This window comes from Thalassophryne amazonica, chromosome 8 (genome assembly GCF_902500255.1).
Source record: "Thalassophryne amazonica chromosome 8, fThaAma1.1, whole genome shotgun sequence".
Classification (NCBI taxonomy): Eukaryota; Metazoa; Chordata; class Actinopteri; order Batrachoidiformes; family Batrachoididae; genus Thalassophryne; species Thalassophryne amazonica.
In genome coordinates, this window is record NC_047110.1 from 20887956 (window position 1) to 20912485 (window position 24530).

The 24530-nt window shown below is 40.3% G+C and overlaps 1 protein-coding gene across 1 annotated transcript in view; it reads left to right on the top strand.

The window, feature by feature from the left end:
- The window catches only part of LOC117515333 (copine-8-like), a 414918-nt gene that overhangs the window by 304952 nt on the left and 85436 nt on the right, over positions 1-24530 (top strand). Inside the window, exon 10 of the mRNA XM_034175840.1 lies at positions 20514-20555. Coding sequence (XP_034031731.1) covers positions 20514-20555 — 42 coding nt within the window. The remainder of the gene's footprint in view (positions 1-20513; positions 20556-24530) is intronic.

The window sequence follows — 24530 nt, forward strand, 5'->3', positions numbered from 1 at the left end:
GACCTCATTAAACCATATATCAAAAGACATGTCTAATCTAGACAAACTGATGGTGGAAATTAAAGAACTCCAAAATCTGGTTAAAGAGAAGGACAAGATCATTAAGAAACTTGAGCAACGTGTAGATGAACTTGAACAATTTACTAGAAAAGATGACGTTATAATATCTGGACTAGAAACAAGGCATCGGACATATGCAAGGGTGGTGGATTCTGGTGTAGCCAGTGGGGAGGATGCACCACCTGAAGAAAGACAATCATTGGAACAACAAGTTACAAACTTTTTATATCAAAAAGGTGTTGTCATCCATCAAGATACAATATCAGACTGTTATACTATTCCAACTAAAGATAGAAAAAATAAACTATCTAACATTGTTATACGATTTACAAGCAGAAAATATAAATATGAGTTATTAAGACAGGCAAAGAATTTGAAAGGAACGAGTGTCTATATAAATGAGCATCTAACAAAAAAAAATGCAGATATTGCTAGGGAAGCAAGACTACTAAGAAAACAGAAACATATTGTTGCTACATGGGTCTGGAATTGTAGGGTGTGGATTAGAGTGAAAGAAGGAACAAACGGTATACAAATCAAAAACATGGAGGACCTTACGAAATACAGACCTGAATAGACAATCAAATATAACATCTGTTGGTAATTGGACCAACAAAAAATCAGATCAAACATGGAAACAGAGGATAAAATATATGACATAGACACTAATATTGATGAAAGTATATTTGACTTAAAAACGATTGGTTGTGAGTATTATACAGTAGAACAGCTGAATAGTGAAAAAATTGCAGAAGATACCCTGTCACTCATACATATAAACAGTCGAAGCTTGTATTGTAAAATGTCACAAATAAAAGATTATTTAAATCAGTTTAAAAATAGATTTAGTATTGTTGCAATCACTGAATCTTGGCTTAAAGATGATCTCATGGATGAAGTTCAAATGGAGGGATATGAGCTGTATTTTGTAAACAGAAGATATAAAAAAGGCGGTGGTATTGCTCTGTATACAAAAACAGATCTGATGTGTACAATTGTTGAAGAAATGACAATTATGAATGATGTCATAGAAATTGTAACAGTGGAACTTGTACATGAAACATCTAAGAATATTTTAGTTAGTTGTGTATACAGAGCACCAGATTCTTGTGTTGTGAAATTTACAGATAAAATAATTGAATTATTCCATCAAATTAAAAACAAAACGCTTTTTATGTGTGGGGACTTTAATATTAACATAGAAAGCTCCAGCTGCCAAAGATCAAGTGATTTTGTGAATACAATGTATAGTTTGGGGTTATTCCCCTTGATAACAAAACCAACCAGAATTACATCGCAAAGTGCAACGGTAATTGATAATATATTTACAAACAGAACAGATGAAATTATCAAGAATGGGATCTTCATGACAGATATTACCGACCATTTACCAATTTTTTCAATATTTAAATATAAAAATAGGTACAACAAAAAAACTGATATAAACTTTAAAAGAGATAAGTCAGTAAAAGCCTTAGAGGCATTAAAATATGACCTTAAAAATCAAAACTGGGAAGAAGTTTATGTCAGTGATGTTAATGTAGCATATAACTCATTTATGAAAATATTGATGAAATCATACAATAAAAATTGTAAATTAATTGAAATTAGTAAGAAAAGAGTAAATAAACCATGGCTGACAAAGGGAATAAAAAATGCTTGTGCAAAGAAAAACTATTTATACAGGTGCTTTTTAAAATTGCAAACAAAGGAATCAGAACATAAATACAAAAAATATAAAAATAAACTATTAACAATAATTAGGAAACAAAAAAAAGATTATTACAGTGAAAAACTAAGAGTAAAGATAATATGAGGGTAACATGGGGAATTATAAAAAGTGTGATTGATAGTGATGGAACGAAAGAAACTATTCCAAATTACTTTGTTAAGGAAAATAAAGAGATATATGATATAAAAGAAGTTGCAAATGGGTTTAATGATTATTTTTCAAATGTAGGGTCAAGTCTGGTGGGAAATAAACCAATAATAGAAGATAAATTATGTACATTGGTAAATACGGTCAATAGAATTTTCCTGGACAATGTGGAAAAAGATGAAATAAGAAATATTGTAAAAAACTGTGTAAGCAAAAGATCAACTGACCATGAAGATTTAGACATGATGACTGTAAAAAGTATAATAGAAATTGTTATTGAACCATTTACTTATATTTGTAATCTGTCTCTGTCAACTGGGGTTTTTCCAGATGAAATGAAAATTGCTAAGGTAGTCCCATTATATAAAAATGGAGACAAACATAATTTTTCTAATTACAGGCCAGTATCATTGCTTCCACAGTTTTCTAAAATTATGGAAAAAGTTTTTGTAACAAGATTGGATAAATTTATTGAGAAACATATTTTAAATAATGCTCAGTATGGATTCAGAACAAAACATTCGACAGCTATGGCAATTATGGAACTAATAGAGAAAATATCAACAACAATAGATAATAAGGATTATTTTGTAAGTATTTTTATTGACCTGAAAAAGGCTTTTGATGTTATAGACCACTCAAGATTGCTCCACAAGTTACAACAATATGGAATAAGAGGTGTTGCACATCAGTGGGTAAAAAGCTACTTAGAAAATAGAAAACAGTTTGTTCAGATAAATAATACCAAATCAGAATTGTGTAACATTATTTATGGAGTACCACAAGGATCGGTACTTGGACCCAAACTGTTTATTTTGTATATCAATGATTTTGTGAATGTATCCAATGTGCTTGGCAGCATTTTATTTGCTGATGATACAACGCTGTTTTACTCTGGATCAGATATACAGGAAGTAGCACAAGTGATAAATACAGAGTTGGAAAAAGTTAAACATTGGTTTGATATAAACAGATTGTCACTAAATATTAATAAGACAAATTTCATATTGTTTAATGATAGAGCGAAAGAAAATAATGTGTCATTACAAATAGATGGAATGGATATACAAAGGGTAAAAGAAATGAAATTTTTAGGAGTCATGATTGATGAAGATCTTACATGGAAGTCACACATAAATTACATAAAAGGAAAAATAGCGAAAGCCATTGCTGTTTTGCATAAAGTAAAATATTCATTAAATAGTTATGGTTTATTAACATTGTACAATTCATTGATTGTCCCATATTTAACTTACTGTGTAGAAATCTGGGGATCAACATATACAACCTATATACAACCTTTATTTATTTTGCAGAAAAGAGCTTTAAAAGTGATTAGTAACAGTGGTTTTAGAGATTCATCTAATCCATTGTTTATTAAGTATAGGGTACTTAAATTTCATGATTTAGTTGATTTGAAAATATTACAAACGATGTACCAAGTTAATAAAAATACTTTACCAACAAACATTCAAAATATGTTTGAAAAAAGAGTAAGTAGTTATAAATTGAAAGGAATAGAAGTCTTTAAAAAACCAAGATTTAGAACCAAAGTAAAGGAAAGGAGTATTGCAGTAAATGGTGTCAAATTATGGAACAATCTTAATAAAGAAATTAAAGAATTAAGGTCGCTTAAATTATTTAAAAAACATATTAAATTAGATGTATTAAGTAAGTATGAAACTATGAAGTAAGTCAGTCGGCTGCAAGAAAGTCAAAAAAAAAAAAGTAAACTGTTAATAATGTTTGGAGTGTCTTAAGTTTAAATGTAACCTGTCAGTGATGTAATCTATTAATTAATGGTCATAATTATGAAATGGGTCAGTGGTATGTGACAAGTTAAAGAAATGCAATCTGTTAAATAATGTTGACTATGATGCTGTATATTGAAAGATTGTATTGTTAAAAGGGGCAGAAATCATAAGACTTGTTCTTCTTTCTGGTCCTTTTCATTCTGGTATTGTGGTGGTTTTGTTTTTTGCTTTTCTGTTTTTCTTTTAAATGAATGAAATAAATATTAAAGAAAAAACACTGAATTCAGCAAGGGGAATTAGTATCGATTACGAACCGTGATTTCGTTCAGCCCCCTATAATCAATGCATGGACGAAGTCCGCCGTCTTTTTTACCCACAAAAAAGAAACCTGCACCCATCGGGGAGGTGGAATTCCGGATCAACCCGGCGGCTAAAGAGTCCCGGATGTAGGTCTCCATTGATTCGCGCTCAGGTCGTGAGAGGTTGTACAGCCTGCTGGACGGGAACTCAACGCCTGGAACCAAATCAATGGCACAATCGTACGGACGGTGCGGGGGAAGGTTGAGCGCCAGATCCTTACTGAACACATCCACAAGGTCATGGTACTCCACCGGCACCATCCCAAGATTGGGCGGGACTCTGACCTCCTCCTTAGCCTGGGAACCGGGAGGAACCGAGGAACCTAAACATACCTGATGGCAGGTCTCGCTCCACTGAACCACTACCCCGGACGGCCAATCGATCCGGGGATTGTGTTTTAACATCCACGGGAACCCGAGAATCACACGGGAGGTGGCAGGAGTCACAAAAAACTCGATCTCCTCCCGGTGGTTTCCTGACACCACCAGAGTTACTGGTGGTGTCTTATGTGTGATTAGAGGGAGTAGGGAGCCATCTAGTGCCCGCACCTGCACAGGCGAGGTAAGCGCCACCAGAGGGAGCCCTGCCTCCCTGGCCCATCTGCTGTCTAGCAGATTCCCTTCAGAGCCCGTGTCCACCAGTGCTGGGGCCTTCAGGGTTAAATCCTCATAAAGGATTGTAACTGGGAGTCGTGTGGCAATATGGGTATGTCCCACGTGAATGTTTTGGCCCACCCCTAACCCAGTTTCTAGGGACGGGCGTTGGTGTTTAACCGCTCGGGGCAGTTCCTCACTTGATGCTCTATTGAGCCACAAACAAAGCACGCTCCGCGGACCAGCCTCCTCTGTCTATCTGGTGGCCTAAATGTGGCCCTGCTCGTGTCCATAGCTTCGTCAGCAGGGGGAGCTGTAACCACACGGAGCGTAGAGGCCGTGGAGCGTGGGGAGGGCGGAACTCGGTCGGAACCGGAAGGGAGAGGGATGGCGCGTGCCCGGCCACGCCCTTCGTCTCGTTCCCGACTGCGTTCTTCTAACCGATTGTCTAATCGTATAACGAGATCAATAAGCCCGTCTAAATCCCGCGGCTCGTCCTTGGCCACCAGGTGCTCCTTCAGGACCAACGACAGTCCGTTTACGAAGGCGGCACGGAGGGCAGTGCTATTCCAGCCGGACCTCGCAGCCGCGATGCGGAAGTCGACTGCATAAGCAGCTGCGCTCCAGCGCCCCTGTCTCATTGACAGCAGCACGGCTGAAGCGGTCTCTCCTCTATTTGGGTGATTGAACACTGTTCTGAACTCCCTCACAAACCCATCATATGTCAGAAGGAGCCGTGAATTTTGCTCCCAGAGCGCTGTAGCCCAAGCGCGTGCCTCGCCGCGAAGCAGATTAATCACATAAGCTATCTTACTAGCATCAGTCGCGTACATGACGGGACGTTGTGCGAAGACGAGCGAACACTGCATAAGAAAGTCTGCGCATGTCTCCACACAACCCCCGTACGGCTCTGGAGGGCTTATGTATGCTTCAGGGGAAGGTGGGAGGGGTCGTTGAACGACCTGTGGAACGTCACTGTTGCGCACAGGATCGACAGGAGGGGGAGCCGCAGCAGCGCCCTGAGGGCGCGCTTCCACCTGCGTGGCGAGAGCCTCCACCCTGCGGTTAAGGAGGACGTTCTGCTCAGCCATTAGATCCAACCGAGCCGTAAAAGCGGTGAGGATTCGCTGCAACTCACCGATCATTCCTCCTGCAGACGCCTGTGCGCCCTGCTCTTCCATTGGCCGTTCAACAGCCGGTTGACGCCCCTCGGGGTCCATGACGTTGGCCGAGATATCCTGTTGGGAAAGTGTAGGAACATGGACCCACAACAGGGGGCGCAAATGAACGGACAATGGAGGAAGTCAAATAACAACACTTTACTGTTGTGAATAAGCACAACAAACACAACGGATTACAACAATAGACAAAGAAGTCAATTCACAAAATGTGTCACGTGGGCAGGCTCGAAGATAAGAGACGTCTGTCCAAAGCAGAACCGGAACCACACGATTTCCCCTGCCACCGAACCCCGGGAATACTGGAGCCGCCAAGTCCCGAACTCCCAGGTGGCCACTGCCTCCGCGTGTCGGATCTGGTACTGCTGGTGAGGAACAAAAACAGTTAAATGTGGGTGCGTTTGCACCCAACAACCCGTATGGCAGGAAAACCACCTCCACCTCTCGTTGGAAGAATGTCTGCTATTTAACGCACAAAAGTAACAAAGGGTTAATGTCAAAGAACACAGTCGGCTGAGTACGGTACCTTCTAGGTAGAGCGATATCTTGGCAAAGAGGTGGAGATGTCGTCCTGCTGATATACCCCTGCTGATCAGATGATTGGTGACAGCTGTCGTAGGCGATAAGTGACAGCTGTCACCCCGGCTGCTCCTGTGAGGCGGCAGCGCCCTCTGGTGCCTGGAGCCCGCACTCCAGACAGGGCGCCCTCTGGTGGTGGTGGGCCAGCAGTACCTCCTCTTCAGCGGCCCACACAACAAAGGTGAAAAAAAGCTTTTGGTTTGTTGCTGTTGTTTGAGATTTTTGCAAATTAAAAGAAAAAAAAATCAACTTAAAAAATCATATGTATATATAGGTATTCATGAAGCTCAAAATTGGGCTAGGGTGCATCCTGTTTCTACTGATCATCCTTGAGATGTTTCTACAAATGGAAGAAGCTTGGATTCACTAGGACTCTTCCTAGAGCTGGCCACCCATCTAAACTGAGCGATCGTGGGAGAAGGGCCAGCATTCCTCTGTGGAGAAAGGAAAACCTTCCAGAAGGACAAGCATCTCTGCAGCAATCCACCAATCAGGCCTGTATGGTAGAATGGCTAGACGGAAGCCACTCCTTAGTAAAAGGCGCATGGCAGCATGCCTGGAGTTTACCCAAAGGCACCTGAAGGACTCTCAGACCATGAGACACAATATTCTCTAGTTTGATGAGACAAAAATTAATTTTGACATGAATGCCAAGCATCATGTTTGGATGAAACCAGGCACCATCCCTACAGTGATGCATGGTGGTGGGAGCATCATGCTGTGGGAATGTGTTTCAGCAGCAGGAAGTGGGAGACTAGTCAGGGTTGAGGGAAAGATGAATGCAGCAATGTACAGAGACATCCTGGATGAAAACCTGCTAAAGAGCACTCTTGATCTCAGTTTGGGGCAACTGTTCATCTTTCAGCAGGACAATGACCCTAAGCACACAGCCAGGTGGCTTCATGACAACTCTGTGAATGTCCTTGAGTGGCCCAGCCGGAGCTAAGACCTGAATCCGAATGAACATCTCTGGAGAGATCTGAAAATGACTGTGCACCGATGCTCCTCATCCAACATGATGGAGCTTGAGAGGTGCTGCAAAGAGAAATGGGGAAAACTGCCCAAAGATAGGTGCACCAAGCTTATGGCATCATATTTAAGAAGACTTGAGGCTGTAATTGCTGCCAGAGGTGCATCAACAAAGTGCCTTGCACTCATCTGTGCACCAGGAGCAACTGGGAGATTAAGGACATTGCTCAAGGGATCATAGTGATTAGACAGGGATTTTAACCAAGGAGCCTCTGGTCACAAACCCACCATTTTAATCTCTAATTGTTGAGCCTTTAATTGGGAGTTGTGAACAGACTGAGGGGGGACCAGAGAGATGACCAGTGGAGCCCCCTTTCCAGGTCAGGATGCTGTAGATGCCTCCTCGGGCATGAATTGTTGGGATAAGGCTTATGGGGCCTTGCGTGGACCGAGCATTCACACCTAGGTCTGTTCTGTCGGTCTGTACTATCAACACCTTGGTCTGATATCCCCGTACAGACCAAGCAAGCAAGGTTAGTAATTCATTGATCATGTAGTTATTATATATATAAACAGGCGAACTTAACAGTATCGCCTGAATATGAAAGTTGCTGACGGTTTTGGGCTCATAGTTAGACCTGTTCGCTTTCTTTACCTCCATGAAGAACTTGCTTAACATGGTCAAGGTCATTAGCTGGAAGCTTCCAGTGTGTGTGTGTTTTTATGGAGTATGTTCATATCTGACTTGGTTTTTCTAATCGTGTTTTTTGCTTTATGGTTTGTAATGAATCTGATACATGATCCAGACTGATTGTCATGGTAACGGTCTGATATGGGAAAGTATCAGACTGGAAATCAGCCAGTCAGAGTGCGCATAGCATCATAGCCATATAATAATTTACATTATATCTTAATCAAATGTGCTCCAATCACACTCATATTTGAAAGTGAAGTGCAGACTGGCACTCACTATCATCTGACAAAGTTTAATCCGGATCTGATCCAGGTGGCAGATTTCTGGACATTTGAATTTTATGTTGAAAAGCCTATTTGATTTGCATTATATCTCAATCAAAAGTGCCTAAATCACTCTCATTTGTGACAATGAGATGTAAACTGGCACTCTCAATGAATAGACTAATGCCACGTTCACACCGGGCGCAACGTGACCGACAGCAGCGACAGGCTGCCATGTAATCCCTATGGAAGGACACGTTTTGGCGCCAAGCCGCGCAGCACGACGCAGTGGATGCGAATGAAGCGACGTGAGTGAAGTGATTTTGAGCAATTGGCGCGTTTGTGGCGCAATATTGCGTCACGTCGCGTTGCCCTCCTCCCCACGTTGAAAAATCAGAACTTTTTCATCTTGTCACACCACGATGACTAATCGGGGACTGAATATGCAGTGCCATGAGATGTCTGGAGTTTGACTGAGTTGGATGTGAACATATCCTGTCTCTGGTAGCAGCCTGTGAGCAGGACTTATGTCCCTTTTTTCCTTTATTTCACAATTATGAGTTTTTGGAGTGAGCAGCAGCCCCACAGCAGCGGGAGCGGTGTTTTTTTTTTTTTTTTTACGTGCGTGCGCGAGCGGATCGTCTGTGAAGATTATTTTATAATTAACTACACAGATGTATAATAAAACAAATGGTGACTGGTTTCTAAACACCATTATGACAGAGTTTTTTGGGGAAGAGCAAGGAGGAGCCCCGCAACAAGCAGCAGAGGTTTTTATTTATTTATTCTTTTACATGCACGCACGAGTGGATCGTCCATGAAGATTATTTTATTAATTAACTACACAGATGTATAATAAAATAAATGGTGACTGGTTTCTAAACACCATTATGACAGAGTTTTTTGGGGAAGAGCAAGGAGGAGCCCCGCAACAAGCAGCAGAGGTTTTTATTTATTTATTTATTTATTCTTTTACATGCACGCACGAGCGGATCGTCCATGAAGATTATTTTATTAATTAACTACACAGATGTATAATAAAGCAAATGGTGACTGGTTTCTAAACACCATTATGACAGAGTTTTTGGAGCGAGCAGCAGCCCCGCAGCAGGGGGAGCGGAGGTTTTTTTTGTTTGTTTTAATTGTTTACATGTGTGCACGTGAACGGGACAGGAGGTCCTCAAACTGGGTCCTGCAGAGGCGGAAGGACCACTGGAAGCGGCCGTCATCCAGACGCAGCTCCAGCAGCAAATAATGATACTCCCCGAATTGGGAACATCTCATGATGTTTGTCAGCTTTCCACAACAACTCACTCCGTGTGATCAAGGTCCGTCATGTTAACTTGACTGACAACCGGAGCCGGCAAGCGGAATGGAAGCTCCTCCTATTTGATGACGCACTGGGACGAATTTTCGCAGCGAAAGCAGAGCAACACACCGGGCGATGATGGCGCGTCCGTCACCATGCAACAAACGCGAATTTGTGGCGTCTGGTCGCGCCCGGTGTGAATGCGGCGTAAGTTTGAGCCGCATCTGATCTGTATTGTGGATTTAGCAGATATTTGATTTTAACATTGAAAAGCCCTTTTGAACTATATTTTGTATTATATTTTAGGTTATGAAAAGCCACTTCTAACAGGACTTTGCCCTTGAAATTTTTTCCAAGGTTAAAATTTGTGGAATTGCTAACTAGTGTTGGCGGAGTTTAGCGCTTTATGAGCACAGTGCTCTTGTCTAGTTCTTAATGAACTTGCAAAAAAAAAAAAAAAAAAAAAGGGCAAATCCAAGGAAGTGTTGGATTTATTTGATGTTAGTTGGAGTGAACCATTCAGCAACTGCACCAATTTTCTCTGGATAAACTTTGATTTGTCCTTTTCAGAGTTAAATCTAAGAAATGGAACTGACTGATGGTGGAAGATACATTTCTCCATGTTGACCTAAAAGTCTGTTTTCTATCAGTCATTGCAGTACCTTGCATACATTACAGCCAAAGTGTACCGCACAAATCCATGGAACAACCTGGACAAGGTGAACTGAGAAACCAGGGTAGATATTCTGTTTGCTTGATGGAGGTTGAGAGGCTCAGGTGTGCACGCTGTCTCAGGTGTCCTAAATCAGCCACTCCAACTGACAGAGCCGAGAGAGAGTGTGTGTGTGAGAGAGAGAGAGAGAAAGGGGTGGCAAAAACAGCGAATCCTGACAGGACCTGTCTGGGGAACAGCCACTGTTTGTTTCCTCTCCATGCAAGCATGTTGTATCACGCAGTGTACTGCATGTTAGTACTGCGATACAATGCTGTATCTGCATGCAGAAAATATTTAGTGGGGGTGAAGTGTGTGTGTGTGTGTGTGTGTGTGTGTGTGTGTGTGTGTGTGTGTGTGTGGGTATTGTAAACCTTGGGGTGGCACACTAAAAATGTGTGCTAGATAATGTAAAGTTAAAGATACCATGTTATTGTGTATTTGACTGAATTTCTTGTTTAACCAGATGTGAATATCAGATTATGATACATACTGATTGTGATACAACCCCTGGCAAAAATTATGGAATCACCGGCCTCGGAGGATGTTCATTCAGTTGTTTAATTTTGTAGAAAAAAGCAGATCACAGACATGACACAAAACTAAAGTCATTTCAAATGGCAACTTTCTGGCTTTAAGAAACACTATAAGAAATCAGGAAAAAAAATTGTGGCAGTCAGTAACGGTTACTTTTTTAGACCAAGCAGAGGGAAAAAAATATGGACTCACTCAATTCTGAGGAAAAAATTATGGAATCATGAAAAACAAAAGAACGCTCCAACACATCACTAGTATTTTGTTGCACCACCTCTGGCTTTTATAACAGCTTGCAGTCTCTGAGGCATGGACTTAATGAGCGACAAACAGTACTCTTCATCAATCTGGCTCCAACTTTCTCTGATTGCTGTTGCCATATCAGCTTTGCAGGTTGGAGCCTTGTCATGGACCATTTTCTTCAACTTCCACCAAAGATTTTCAATTGGATTAAGATCCGGACTATTTGCAGGCCATGACATTGACCCTATGTGTCTTTTTGCAAGGAATGTTTTCACAGTTTTTGCTCTATGGCAAGATGCATTATCATCTTGAAAAATGATTTCATCATCCCCAAACATCCTTTCAATTGATGGGATAAGAAAAGTGTCCAAAATATCAACGTAAACTTGTGCATTTATTGATGATGTAATGACAGCCATCTCCCCAGTGCCTTTACCTGACATGCAGCCCCATATCATCAATGACTGTGGAAATGTACATGTTCTCTTCAGGCAGTCATCTTTATAAATCTCATTGGAACGGCACCAAACAAAAGTTCCAGCATCATCACCTTGCCCAATGCAGATTCAAGATTCATCACTGAATATGACTTTCATCCAGTCATCCACAGTCCACGATTGCTTTTCCTTAGCCCATTGTAACCTTGTTTTTTTTCTGTTTAGGTGTTAATGATGGCTTTCGTTTAGCTTTTCTGTATGTAAATCCCATTTCCTTTAGGGGGTTTCTTACAGTTCGGTCACAGACGTTGACTCCAGTTTCCTCCCATTCGTTCCTGATTTGTTTTGTTGTGCATTTTCGATTTTTGAGACATATTGCTTTAAGTTTTCTGTCTTGACACTTTGATGTCTTCCTTGGTCTACCAGTATGTTTGCCTTTAACAACCTTCCCATGTTGTTTGTATTTGGTCCAGAGTTTAGACACAGCTGACTGTGAACCACCAACATCTTTTGCAACATTGCGTGATGATTTACCCTCTTTTAAGAGTTTGAAAATCCTCTCCTTTGTTTCAATTGACATCTCTCGTGTTGGAGCCATGATTCATGTCAGTCCACTTGGTGCAACAGCTCTCCAAGGTGTGATCACTCCTTTTTAGATGCAGACTAACGAGCAGATCTGATTTGATGCAGGTGTTAGTTTTGGGGATGAAAATTTACAGGGTGATTCCATAATTTATTCCTCAGAATTGAGTGATTCCATATTTTTTTCTCTCTGCTTGGTCTAAAAAAGTAACCGTTACTGACTGCCACAATTTTTTTTCTTGATTTCTTATAGTGTTTCTTAAAGCCAGAAAGTTGCCATTTGAAATTACTTTAGTTTTATGTCATGTCTGTGATCTGCTTTTTTTCTACAAAATTAAACAACTGAATGAACATCCTCTGAGGCCGGTGATTCCATAATTTTTGCCAGGGGTTGTATATTGAGTACACTGTCAAATTATAGTTTGTATACATCGTCAGGTCCTTGTCACACAGAGATAATAAGACTGTCTTTGATTTGCCACAGTCGCTCAAGAATACAGTCGCTCATGTTTTGGAATAAAAGTAGAATACATACATGACTGTTTTGCGATGTTCGCAAAGCCACTGTGGCACAACATATCCATGATGGTGACAGCATTGTTGTGGGATGGTCATGTGGCACGAATTTAGAAAAACTGCCTTCCTTGTGTCAGAAAATCATATGACTGTGGTAGGACTGTTGCACAACTGTCATGCACATGTTGTGCATATGTTGTAAAACAGTTTTTCCCTCCAAAATCATTGTGATGGTTGCTGATATATACACATCTGTGGCACATAGTGGCACCACTGTGGTACGCTTATTTAAAACACGACATGGACCTCATTACTAGCCAGACGTCGTTTGCTCCTACTCTGGAAATCTCTTCACCCACTCTGGTTTAGGGATGTTAAATTCTTTCTTAAGATGGAGAAAATTAAGTATACACTGTAATATACAAATATTAAAGGATTATTATCCGAGTGAGAGGTCTGTACGGGGAAGTCTGTCAACACCTGGGTCTGATATCTGCGTACAGACCAAGCAAGCGAGGCTAATAATTTTTTATTATATGGCTATTATATATACATAAACACACAAACTTACAGTATCGCCCGAATATGCTGCTGACGGTGTTGGGCTCGTTCGCTTTCTTCACCTCCATGAAGAACTTGCTAACAGATGTTCGAGCTAACGACCGGATATCTAAACCGGATATCCATTAATATCTAAACAGCATCTGCTGTTTAGATATTAATGGAGTACGTTCATGTCCGACTTGGTTTTTCTAATAGTGTTTTTAGATTCCTGGTTTGTAACAAAAATATGCATTGCAAACTGATTGTCATGGTAACTGGTCTGATATGGGAAAATATCCGACCGGTAATCAGCCAATCAGAGTGCATGTTGGGTCGCAGCCATATATTAAAGTCATCGTATTAAATGTCTGACTAGAGATGACAGAACTCTGGATCACTGTTACACAACTATGAGCAGTGCTTATCATGATGTCCCCCATGCCGCTCTGGGCCACTCTGACCGTGCCATGGTCCACCTGATTCCTAACTACAGGCCGAAACTAAAGCTCTGCAGGACATCCAAACAGTGGAGCAGTGAAGCTGTGGAGGGTCTTCAGGCATGTTTCGAAAACACGGACTGGGATGTGTTCAAGACTGCCACCAACAGTCTGGATGATTACACAGATGATGTGACCTCATACTGTCTTTTGGAAATTCCCTTTGATTTTTTCTGCCCGTGGCAAAATTTTCCTTTTTTTTTTTTCCTTGTTGACCTGTGTGGACCGGGTTGCATTTTGGGTATATATTTGCCATAAAAATGCATTGTGTGTAAAAATTGATCGGAAATGTCTCTGATGAGAAGCGATTGTGGATATGAAGAATCATGTTTTCACATCTTCATCCCAAATATCTGAGACTGAAAAATAAATGTAATGCGCAGTCCCGCTGATCGTACAGGCAGCAGTCATTGAGAGCCATTGTTACAAATTTGACAGCGAAGTCTGTGGCATTCTGTATTGAAACGACAAAGCAAATCATGGATGGAAATGTTTACTCTGCAGCTGGGACACTATTTAAAGTGTGGTGTACCAAAACTGCAATTTTTTTTTAATCGTATATACGAAAAAATTCCTACAACCACATCACAGATAAGCAGTTGAAGATGTATGTATATGTGAAAAAATTCCACGCTTTTAAAAATGACAATTGCACGTCTAATTATATCATATATTTATATTTATATTTATACCATCCCCCTATTACCCCATCCCCGTAGAGACGGTGCCTGCTCCCAGACCACCAATAACTAGCAAAAATCTATTTAAGCATAAAAATTCAAAAAGAAAAAATAATATAGCACCTTCAATTGCACCACAGACTAAAACAGTTAAATGTGGTCTATTAAACATTAGGTCTCTTTCATCTAAGTCCCTGTTGGTAAATGATATAATAATTGATCAACGTATTGATTTATTCTGCCTAACAGAAACTTGGTTACAGCAGGATGAATATGTTAGTTTAAATGAGTCAACACCCCCGAGTCACACTAACTGTCAGAATGCTCGTAGCACGGGCCGGGGCGGAGGATTAGCAGCAATCTTCCATTCCAGCTTATTAATTAATCAAAAACCTAGACAGAGCTTTAATTCATTTGAAAGCTTGTCTCTTAGTCTTGTCGATCCAAATTGGAAGTCCCAAAAACCAGTTTTATTTGTTATTATCTATCGTCCACCTGGTCGTTACTGTGAGTTTCTCTGTGAATTTTCAGACCTTTTGTCTGACTTAGTGCTTAGCTCAGATAAGATAATTATAGTGGGCGATTTTAACATCCACACAGATGCTGAGAATGACAGCCTCAACACTGCATTTAATCTATTATTAGACTCTATCGGCTTTGCTCAAAAAGTAAATGAGTCCACCCACCACTTTAATCATATTTTAGATCTTGTTCTGACTTATGGTATGGAAATAGAAGACTTAACAGTATTCCCTGAAAACTCCCTTTTGTCTGATCATTTTTTAATAACATTTACATTTACCCTGATGGACTACCCTGCAGTGGGGAATAAGTTTCATTACACTAGAAGTCTTTCAGAAAGCGCTGTAACTAGGTTTAAGGATATGATTCCTTCTTTATGTTCTCTAATGTCATATACCAACACAGAGCAGAGTAGCTACCTAAACTCTGTAAGGGAGTTAGAGTATCTTGTCAATAGTTTTACATCCTCATTGAAGACAACTTTGGATGCTGTAGCTCCTCTGAAAAAGAGAGCTTTAAATCAGAAGTGTCTGACTCCGTGGTATAACTCACAAACTCGTAGCTTAAAGCTGATAACCCGTAAGTTGGAGAGGAAATGGCGTCTCACTAATTTAGAAGATCTTCACTTAGCCTGGAAAAAGAGTTTGTTGCTCTATAAGAAAGCCCTTCGTGAAGCTAGGACATCTTTCTACTCATCACTAATTGAAGAAAATAAGAACAACCCCAGGTTTCTTTTCAGCACTGTAGCCAGGCTGACAAAGAGTCAGAGCTCTATTGAGCTGAGTATTCCATTAACTTTAACTAGTAATGACTTCATGACTTTCTTTGCTAACAAAATTTTGACTATTAGAGAAAAATTACTCATAACCATCCCAAAGATGTATCGTTATCTTTGGCTGCTTTCAGTGATGCCGGTATTTGGTTAGACTCTTTCTCTCCGATTGTTCTGTCTGAGTTATTTTCATTAGTTACTTCATCCAAACCATCAACATGCTTATTAGACCCCATTCCTGCCAGGCTGCTCAAGGAAGTCCTACCATTATTTAATGCTTCAATCTTAAATATGATCAATCTATCTTTGTTAGTTGGTTATGTACCACAGGCCTTTAAGGTGGCAGTAATTAAACCATTACTTAAAAAGCCATCACTTGACCCAGCTATCTTAGCTAATTATAGGCCAATCTCCAACCTTCCTTTTCTCTCAAAGATTCTTGAGAGGGTAGTTGTAAAACAGCTAACTGATCACCTGCAGAGGAATGGTCTATTTGAAGAGTTTTAGTCAGGTTTTAGAATTCATCATAGTACAGAAACAGCATTAGTGAAGGTTACAAATGATCTTCTTATGGTTTCGGACAGTGGACTTATCTCTGTGCTTGTTCTGTTGGACCTCAGTGCTGCTTTTGATACTGTTGACCATAAAATTTTATTACAGAGATTAGAGCATGTCATAGGTATTAAAGGCATTGCGCTGCGGTGGTTTGAATCATATTTGTCTAATAGATTACAGTTTGTTCATGTAAATGGGGAATCTTCTTCACAGACTAAAGTTAATTATGGAGTTCCACAAGGTTCTGTGCTAGGACCAATTTTATTCACTTTATACATGCTTCCCTTGGGCAGTATTATTAGACGGTATTGCTTAAATTTTCATTGTTACGCAGATGATACCCAGCTTTATCTATCCATGAAGCCAGAGGATACGCACCAATTAGCTAAACTGCAGGATTGTCTTACAGACATAAAGACATGGATGACCTCTAATTTCCTGCTTTTAAACTCAGATAAAACTGAAGTTATTGTACTTGGCCCCACAAATCTTAGAAGCATGGTGTCCAACCAGATTGTTACTCTGGATGGCATTTCCCTGATCTCTAGTAATACTGTGAGAAATCTTGGAGTTATTTTTGATCAGGATATGTCATTCAAAGCGCATATTAAACAAATATGTAGGACTGCCTTTTTGCATTTACGCAATATCTCTAAAATCAGAAAGGTCTTGTCTCAGAGTGATGCTGAAAAACTAATTCATGCATTTATTTCCTCTAGGCTGGACTATTGTAATTCATTATTATCAGGTTGTCCTAAAAGTTCCCTAAAAAGCCTTCAGTTGGTTCAGAATGCTGCAGCTAGAGTACTGACGGGGACTAGCAGGAGAGAGCATATCTCACCCGTGTTGGCCTCCCTTCATTGGCTTCCTGTTAATGCTAGAATAGAATTTAAAATTCTTCTTCTTACTTATAAGGTTTTGAATAATCAGGTCCCATCTTATCTTAGGGACCTCGTAGTACCATATTACCCCATTAGAGCGCTTCGCTCTCAGACTGCGGGCTTACTTGTAGTTCCTAGGGTTTGTAAGAGTAGAATGGGAGGCAGAGCCTTCAGCTTTCAGGCTCCTCTCCTGTGGAACCAGCTCCCAATTCAGATCAGGGAGACAGACCCTCTCTACTTTTAAGATTAGGCTTAAAACTTTCCTTTTCGCTAAGGCTTATAGTTAGGGCTGGATCGGGTGACCCTGGACCATCCCTTGGTTATGTTGCTTTAGACGTAGACTGTGTTTCATAATTATTGTATGGCCTTGCCTTGCAATGTGGAGCGCCTTGGGGCAACTGTTTGTTGTGATTTGGCGCTATACAAGAAAAAAGTTGATTGATTGAAAGTTGATATATTGCTGATGGCAGAGGCAGCAGTATTCTCCATGAATTTACTGTCAATTAAAATGATGTTATTTCACACAGATCTATCAAAATTTATTTTTGGGATGAATTTACTTCAAACTGTCTCCATGCAAACTCAATATGTTTGTTTATGTTTTGACCTGGCATGTAAATTATGCATTTTGTGACTTTTTCTGTTACATGAGCATGAAATACTCTTGTGGAAAAAATATGATGAACATTTAACATGCTGGTTGAAGTAAAATTTTGATATGAAAACCTTTAGTGTGTCATTTTGCGCTACATGTAAATTGTAAGTAGCCCAGAAGCACTGGGTGGAACAATGCACATTATTACCTTTCTCATTTATATAAGTGTAGAAGAACACATTTTAAACCCAAAACAGTGTTTTTGAACGTGATGCTTGTGACTATTAAAGAATCGTAGGTGCAGCTTTAGTTGTGTCAAGTGTTATTTTTGTTCATGTTAAGACGCTATCATTTTTGTTGTAAAAGCACAACTTGCTGAAGTAAAATATTTTAATAAATATAGAACAGGCCAATACAAATATGCTTTTCTCTTTGAAAGCCTGAGGAAAATGGGACGTTCAAGACATCGTTCAGAAGAACAGCGTAGTTTGATTAAAAAGTTGATTGGAGAGGGGAAAACTTATACGCAGGTGCAAAAAAAATATAGGCTGTTCATCTACAATGATCTCCAATGCTTTAAAATGGACAAAAAAACAGAGACGCGTGGAACAAAATGGAAAACAACCATCATAAAGGATAGAAGAATAACAAGAATGGCAAAGGCTCACCCATTGATCAGCTCCAGGATGATCAAAGACAGTCTGGAGTTACCTGTAAGTGCTGTGACAGTTAGAAGACGCCTGTGTGAAGCTAATTTATTTGCAAGAATCCCCCACAAAGTCCCTCTGTTAAATAAAAGACGTGCAGAAGAGGTTCCAATTTGCCAAAGAACACAACAACTGGCCTAAAGAGAAATTGAGGAATATTTTGTGGACTGATGAGAGTAAAATTGTTCTTTTTGGGTCCAAGGGCCTCAGACAGTTTGTGAGACGACCCCCAAACTCTGAATTCAAGCCACAGTTCACAGTGAAGACAGTGAAGCATGATGGTGCAAGCATCATGATATGGGCATGTTTCTCCTACTATGGTGTTGGGCCTATATATCGCATACCAGGTATCATGGATCAGTTTGTATATGTCAAAATACTTGAAGAGGTCATGTTGCCTTATGCTGAAGAGGACATGCCCTTGAAATGGGTGTTTCAACAAGACAATGACCCCAAGCACACTAGTAAACGAGCAAAATCCTGGTTCCAAACCAACAAAATTAATGCCTCGCAGATGTGAAGAAATCATTAAAAACTGTTGTTATACAACTAAATACTAGTTTAGTGATTCACAGGATTGCTAAAAAAGCAGTTTGAACATAATAGTTTTGAGTTTGTAGCGTTAACAGCAGATTCTACTATTATTGTGAACACCCCCTTTTCTACTTTTTTTAACTAATAACCCAATTTCATAGCCTTAAGAGTGTGCATATCATGAATGCTTGGTCTTGTTGGATTTGTGAGAATCTACTGAATCTACTGGTACCTTGTTTCCCATGTAACAATAAGAAATATACTCAAAACCTGGATTAATCTTTTTAGTCACATAGCACTACTATTATTCTGAACACTACTGTATGTCTCATTTAGTTTATAAATTACACCAGATTGCACCAAATTGAATGTAATATTTGAACATTTTATGGTGGACGTCCCCCAGACCTGGATGCTATAGCCCTGTTGGCCTTAAAAAGACATGAACAACATTTTCAGTTTTTTTTATTCCACGGGCCACTCACATCACTGGCTACGTTTACATGCCATTAATGTTCGGGATAAGATCAATATTCTGGTTTCTGAATCATTAGGAATAACCTGTTTACATGCTTAAGCAGACAGAGTTACTCCTGTATACATGGTCATTGGTGTCATTTGGATTATCCCCATCTAAACAGCGACGCATGTCTTCCACCAGTGGTGATTTGGTCTGGCATTCATGCAAATCCTGCTTTGTGTAACTTTTCGGCCACCTTCTTGTAAATGTCGCTATCTCAGTACTTTCTACCATCAATAAAAGATATTAAATTCATGTCTTTCACGATACGATGAAGTACTCGGTTTCCTCCTCACTCCAAAAGTGTGGTGCTGTGCTGCCACGTCTGGATTTCCCCATGCTTGTTTACCTCTGCTTCTGTGGTGTCCGGTGGGTTGCGTGCGCCGCATACAAGTAGTTGCCGTACTCAGAAGACCAAGATTCCTTGCGGATAGGACATGCGCAGAACACAAAATAATGTTCCTTTCTATGGGGATATTCCGATGTGCGTTTATATGACCTGATATACGGGTTAGAAAAGGAGTAACCCAGGGGTCATATTTGGGTTTTTAAAAACCGGAATATGAGCATATTCGGGGTTTTGTGGGTGTTTACATGGCCGTGCGCAACCGGGTTATTGCTAATATTCTGGTTATGAAAGGGTTATTGGCTGCATGTAAAAGTAGTCACTGTTTCTATCAATACTGTAGGTTTCTTATGTTGAAGCAGCAGAAATCACCCATTTCTGAAACTCTGTGGACCACTTTTGCTTAGTTTAATAGTAAATATTGGGTCCTGTATGGACTCTAGGATCAATAGTTTCTGTTTAGAGGAAGGTAATAGGGTTCCTCTAACAACTGAAATGAATTGTTGTCAGTTGTGCACACTTATACTGATGTTGAAAAACACAATTGTCTGCCTCCGTTTGGGCGGCTTGTTCACTTGGGAATCCCATGGTTATCTTCAACAGATGAGTTTTCAACCTTTTAAGTCGAGACTGTAAATCAGTGGCTCTAATTGGTTTTTTAATGGGATTTCCCTTTTCCCTTTGTCCTCACCCCCACAGGAGCATTAAAGTGGAGGTGTATGACTGGGACAGAGATGGAGGGTGAGTGAACACTGTTCTTTCAATGGTCTGAGTTGCACGTTATGAGGCTCTCTGTGTGTCAGCATTTTATTGTTACTTTCGCTGTTGCTTTGAATATGTCTTTGCTAACACTGTTTAAGCTGTTGCTTGTCTGGATCAATACCACGGACGAAGGTGTTTTTATTTATAGAATGTGATTGGTTGAATTATTATGAGGATTATAGTTCACCCTTTTACAGGACAAAAGGGATGTTTGACCTTCAGTGGATGTGTTTTCTCTGGAATGCTATTAATCTGTGACACATATTCCAACTGCCCATTTTATAACTATGAAGTTGTAACAGTGGTTGCTATGGTCGGTGCAGTGGTAACCACAGAGGTTGTCGTGATACCGTTGTGTGTTTCATTTGACATAATGATGTCAGGTCAGATCTGGGACCGTGATCTGGTGCAACAACCAGGAAGACATCTGGTCCATCTCTACCTCCTAAAAATAGCTGTATATCTGCCAAAGTTAGGTGATATTTGGGTCTGTCCTTGGTCTTTTCCACTTGGTGGGATCCACAGCACTGACGCACAGGCATGCTGGATCATGCATAGGGTAGCGCACCGTATTGCCTCATCTGTATCTACCTCAGAAATGCTGCATTCACATGTGGGCTGTAAGCAGCAAATGGTAAATAGGATGCTCCAAATTCTGCCATCTCTGGCTGTGAGCAAGGTAACTTGAAAAGCTAAAAATTCTCAACTGTTGGAACATGCCACAGCGAAAAGTACAACTCGGATGTTGTCTTATCTTTAACGAGGAGGAATGACAGACCGTGAGAAATAGGCTGTTTAAGAGCAGAGAGTCACCCTGTTGTAATCAGGTACACATGAATAATTTAGGTGATATTATAGGGAGGAATTCATCTATAACTTGTCCTCGGGAGCATACAGTAATTGTTTAAACTGTTATCAGAGCCAGGGCTTCCTGTTTAAATGTGATGCTCTGCAGAACGCTAAAACTCTGGTGTGTCTTTCATTGATGTAAATTACTGTCCGTGTAGTTACCGTTTCAAAATGACGGCAACATGTTGTAATCAATCAGTGTCAGTTGTCAGCAGTATTCCTGTTGTGTACAACAGTTTTTCTCCCAGTAACATGTGAATGCAGCATAACTACTCATTCATATCCAAGGATGCTCCAGAGAGACTTGGTACCAAACACATCCAGTTGTTGCTTTACATCACTGGTTAACATTCAGCTCTACAACCATACAGTAAGACTGGAAGCAAGAAGACCCACTTTTGTTTATTCACTTTGTTTTTATTAACCCACTGTATTTTTTGTATTGGTTTCTCTTTATGTATACGCCGTTATTGTAGAAAGTAATTGTACTGCCGTCACCAGAGAGAAAACATTTTTTGCTTCCATTTATTTGTTCAGCAGTGAGCAGGAGTACCCAAAGAGTTGAATCCACAAAACTTGTTTGAAATATTAGTTGTTATAATATGAAGAACCCACAAACTTTTTCAAAGGGCACAATTTTTTTATTTTTTATTTTGTTGAATCAACAGTCCGTCTAGCAGTTAAGTAACATTTAAACACTTTGCCATACGGGGCCTTATTTACGAAGATCCCACATAACTGGAGACCAGTTAACGCTTGGCCTAGGCTCGTGTGTCATACATCACACTGACAAAGTAATGAACCTTGGGATAATTATTTTTGATCCTACATTGTCCTTTGACCTCCACATTAGAGATATTATGAGGACTGCTTTCTTCCATCTGCGAAATATAGTGAAGATTCGTCCCATCCTGTCTATGGCTGATGCTGAGACCCTGATTCATGCATTTGTCTCTTCTAGATTGGACTACTGCAATATTCTATTTTCTGGTTTATCGCAGTCCAGCATTAGTGGTCTCCAACTGGTTCAAAATGCTGCAGCCAGCGTTTTGACACAAAGCAGAAAGTTTGACCACATTATACCCATTTTGGCATCCCTTCACTGGCTTCCTGTCCCAGTGAGATCAGATTTTAAGGTTCTGCTACTAGTCTATAAAATTGTTCATGGACTGGCACCTCCCTACCTAACTGACCTAATTAAACCCTACATACCGGCCTGGGCTTTGTGTTCTCAAGGTGCAGGACTACTTAGTGTCACTACGGTGCATAAAAAGTCTGCAGGTCACAGAGTTTTCTCTTATCGTGCCCCTGTTCTGTGGAATGATCTCCCTGCGTCAATAAAACAGTCAGATTCTGTGAAGACTTTTAAGTCCAGACTTGAGACGCACTTATTTTCCCTTTCGTATGGCTAGCATACTGGCATAGTATGTTTCTATGCTTTTTACTCTTTTAATTCATTTTATTAGGAAACGGAGTGGACCGCAGCCTCAATTTTATCTAAATTCTGGGTCTTTTAGTGAAGCTTAGGGAAACCGTCCTGTGCACCAGCAACATTTCCTGTATTTTCATTTTGTGAATTGTTTTGTAATTTATGTCTGTAGCATGGCCCAAGCAGAGGGTCACCACTTTGAGTCTGGTCTGCTTGAGGTTTCTTCCTCAGAAGGAGTTTTCCTTATCACTGTTGCTCTGGCTGTTGGTAAGGTTAGACCTTACTTGTGTGAAGCGCCTTGAGGCAACTCTGTTGTGATTTGGCACTACGTATATAAATGAAAATAAATGAAACAAATGAAATTAAATGAACAAGTGTTATGCCGTGGTTACACGGCGACAACTGGATGAAAGATACAACGTCAAAAACTCAAAAATCGTCAACGAAAGAACCTGGACTTTACCAATCACTGAAACGAAAGGAAAGAAACAAAATCGAAACTGACGGAAAACAAAATGAACGCCTTAAACGAAATCAAAGTGAAACATTCACAATGACATGACCAAGAGTGAGTATCAAACCAAGTGCAGCCAGCCTTGTCTTCATTTCTGCAGTACTTACAGGTGCGGCACGTCGCCCACAGGAGATGCGTGTCGGGCTGGACATGCGCGTGGGGCCGTCAAGACACGCCGGGCCAGCAGATGTGGACATGATAATAGCGCATTCCTTCATTCATGTCATTTCATGACTGTACGTCTGTGACCATGGGTCATCTACAGAGGAAAAGGTGGTTCATACTTGTATTGTCCACTTTTTATGAGGTGTGTTTTTTTTTTCCCCACAGCAGAGGCGTGATGTGGTGCAACACGTTTATGGAACTTATAGAGCGCCAAATCATGAAGGCAGATGTGTGAAATGGACAGTACATGCTATTTTGTTCATTTGAAATGTGCATCTCATAATTCTCTCCAATATCGATGCTTTAACAAACAAACTGTGGAATCATGGTGTCTGGAAAATGTCCCATTTTCCCCAGACCATAAGGTGATGAGTTCTTCACTGTTTGTAAATCCTCAATTTAACAAGCTGGAACAGCAATATTAATGGTAATTTTTGTATATTAATTCACTTAAAGGATCCATTTATTGTCAAAATACATTCAATTCAGTTTATTTTATTTGTATAGTGCGATATCACAACATTGCTGCCTCAAGGCACTTAACATGAGTACCATCTAACCTTACCAGTAAGTAAAAATAATTTTTTTATTGATCAATCAATCAATCAATTTTATTTATATAGCGCCAAATCACAACAAACAGTTGCCCCAAGGCGCTTTATATTGTAAGGCAAGGCCATACAATAATTACGTAAAAACCCCAACGGTCAAAACGACCCCCTGTGAGCAAGCACTTGGCGACAGTGGGAAGGAAAAACTCCCTTTTAACAGGAAGAAACCTCCAGCAGAACCAGGCTCAGGGAGGGGCAGTTTTCTGCTGGGACTGGTTGGGGCTGAGGGAGAGAACCAGGAAAAAGACATGCTGTGGAGGGTAGCAGAGATCAATCACTAATGATTAAATGCAGAGTGGTGCATACAGAGCAAAAAGAGAAAGAAACACTCAGTGCATCATGGGAACCCCCCAGCAGTCTAAGTCTATAGCAGCATAACTAAGGGA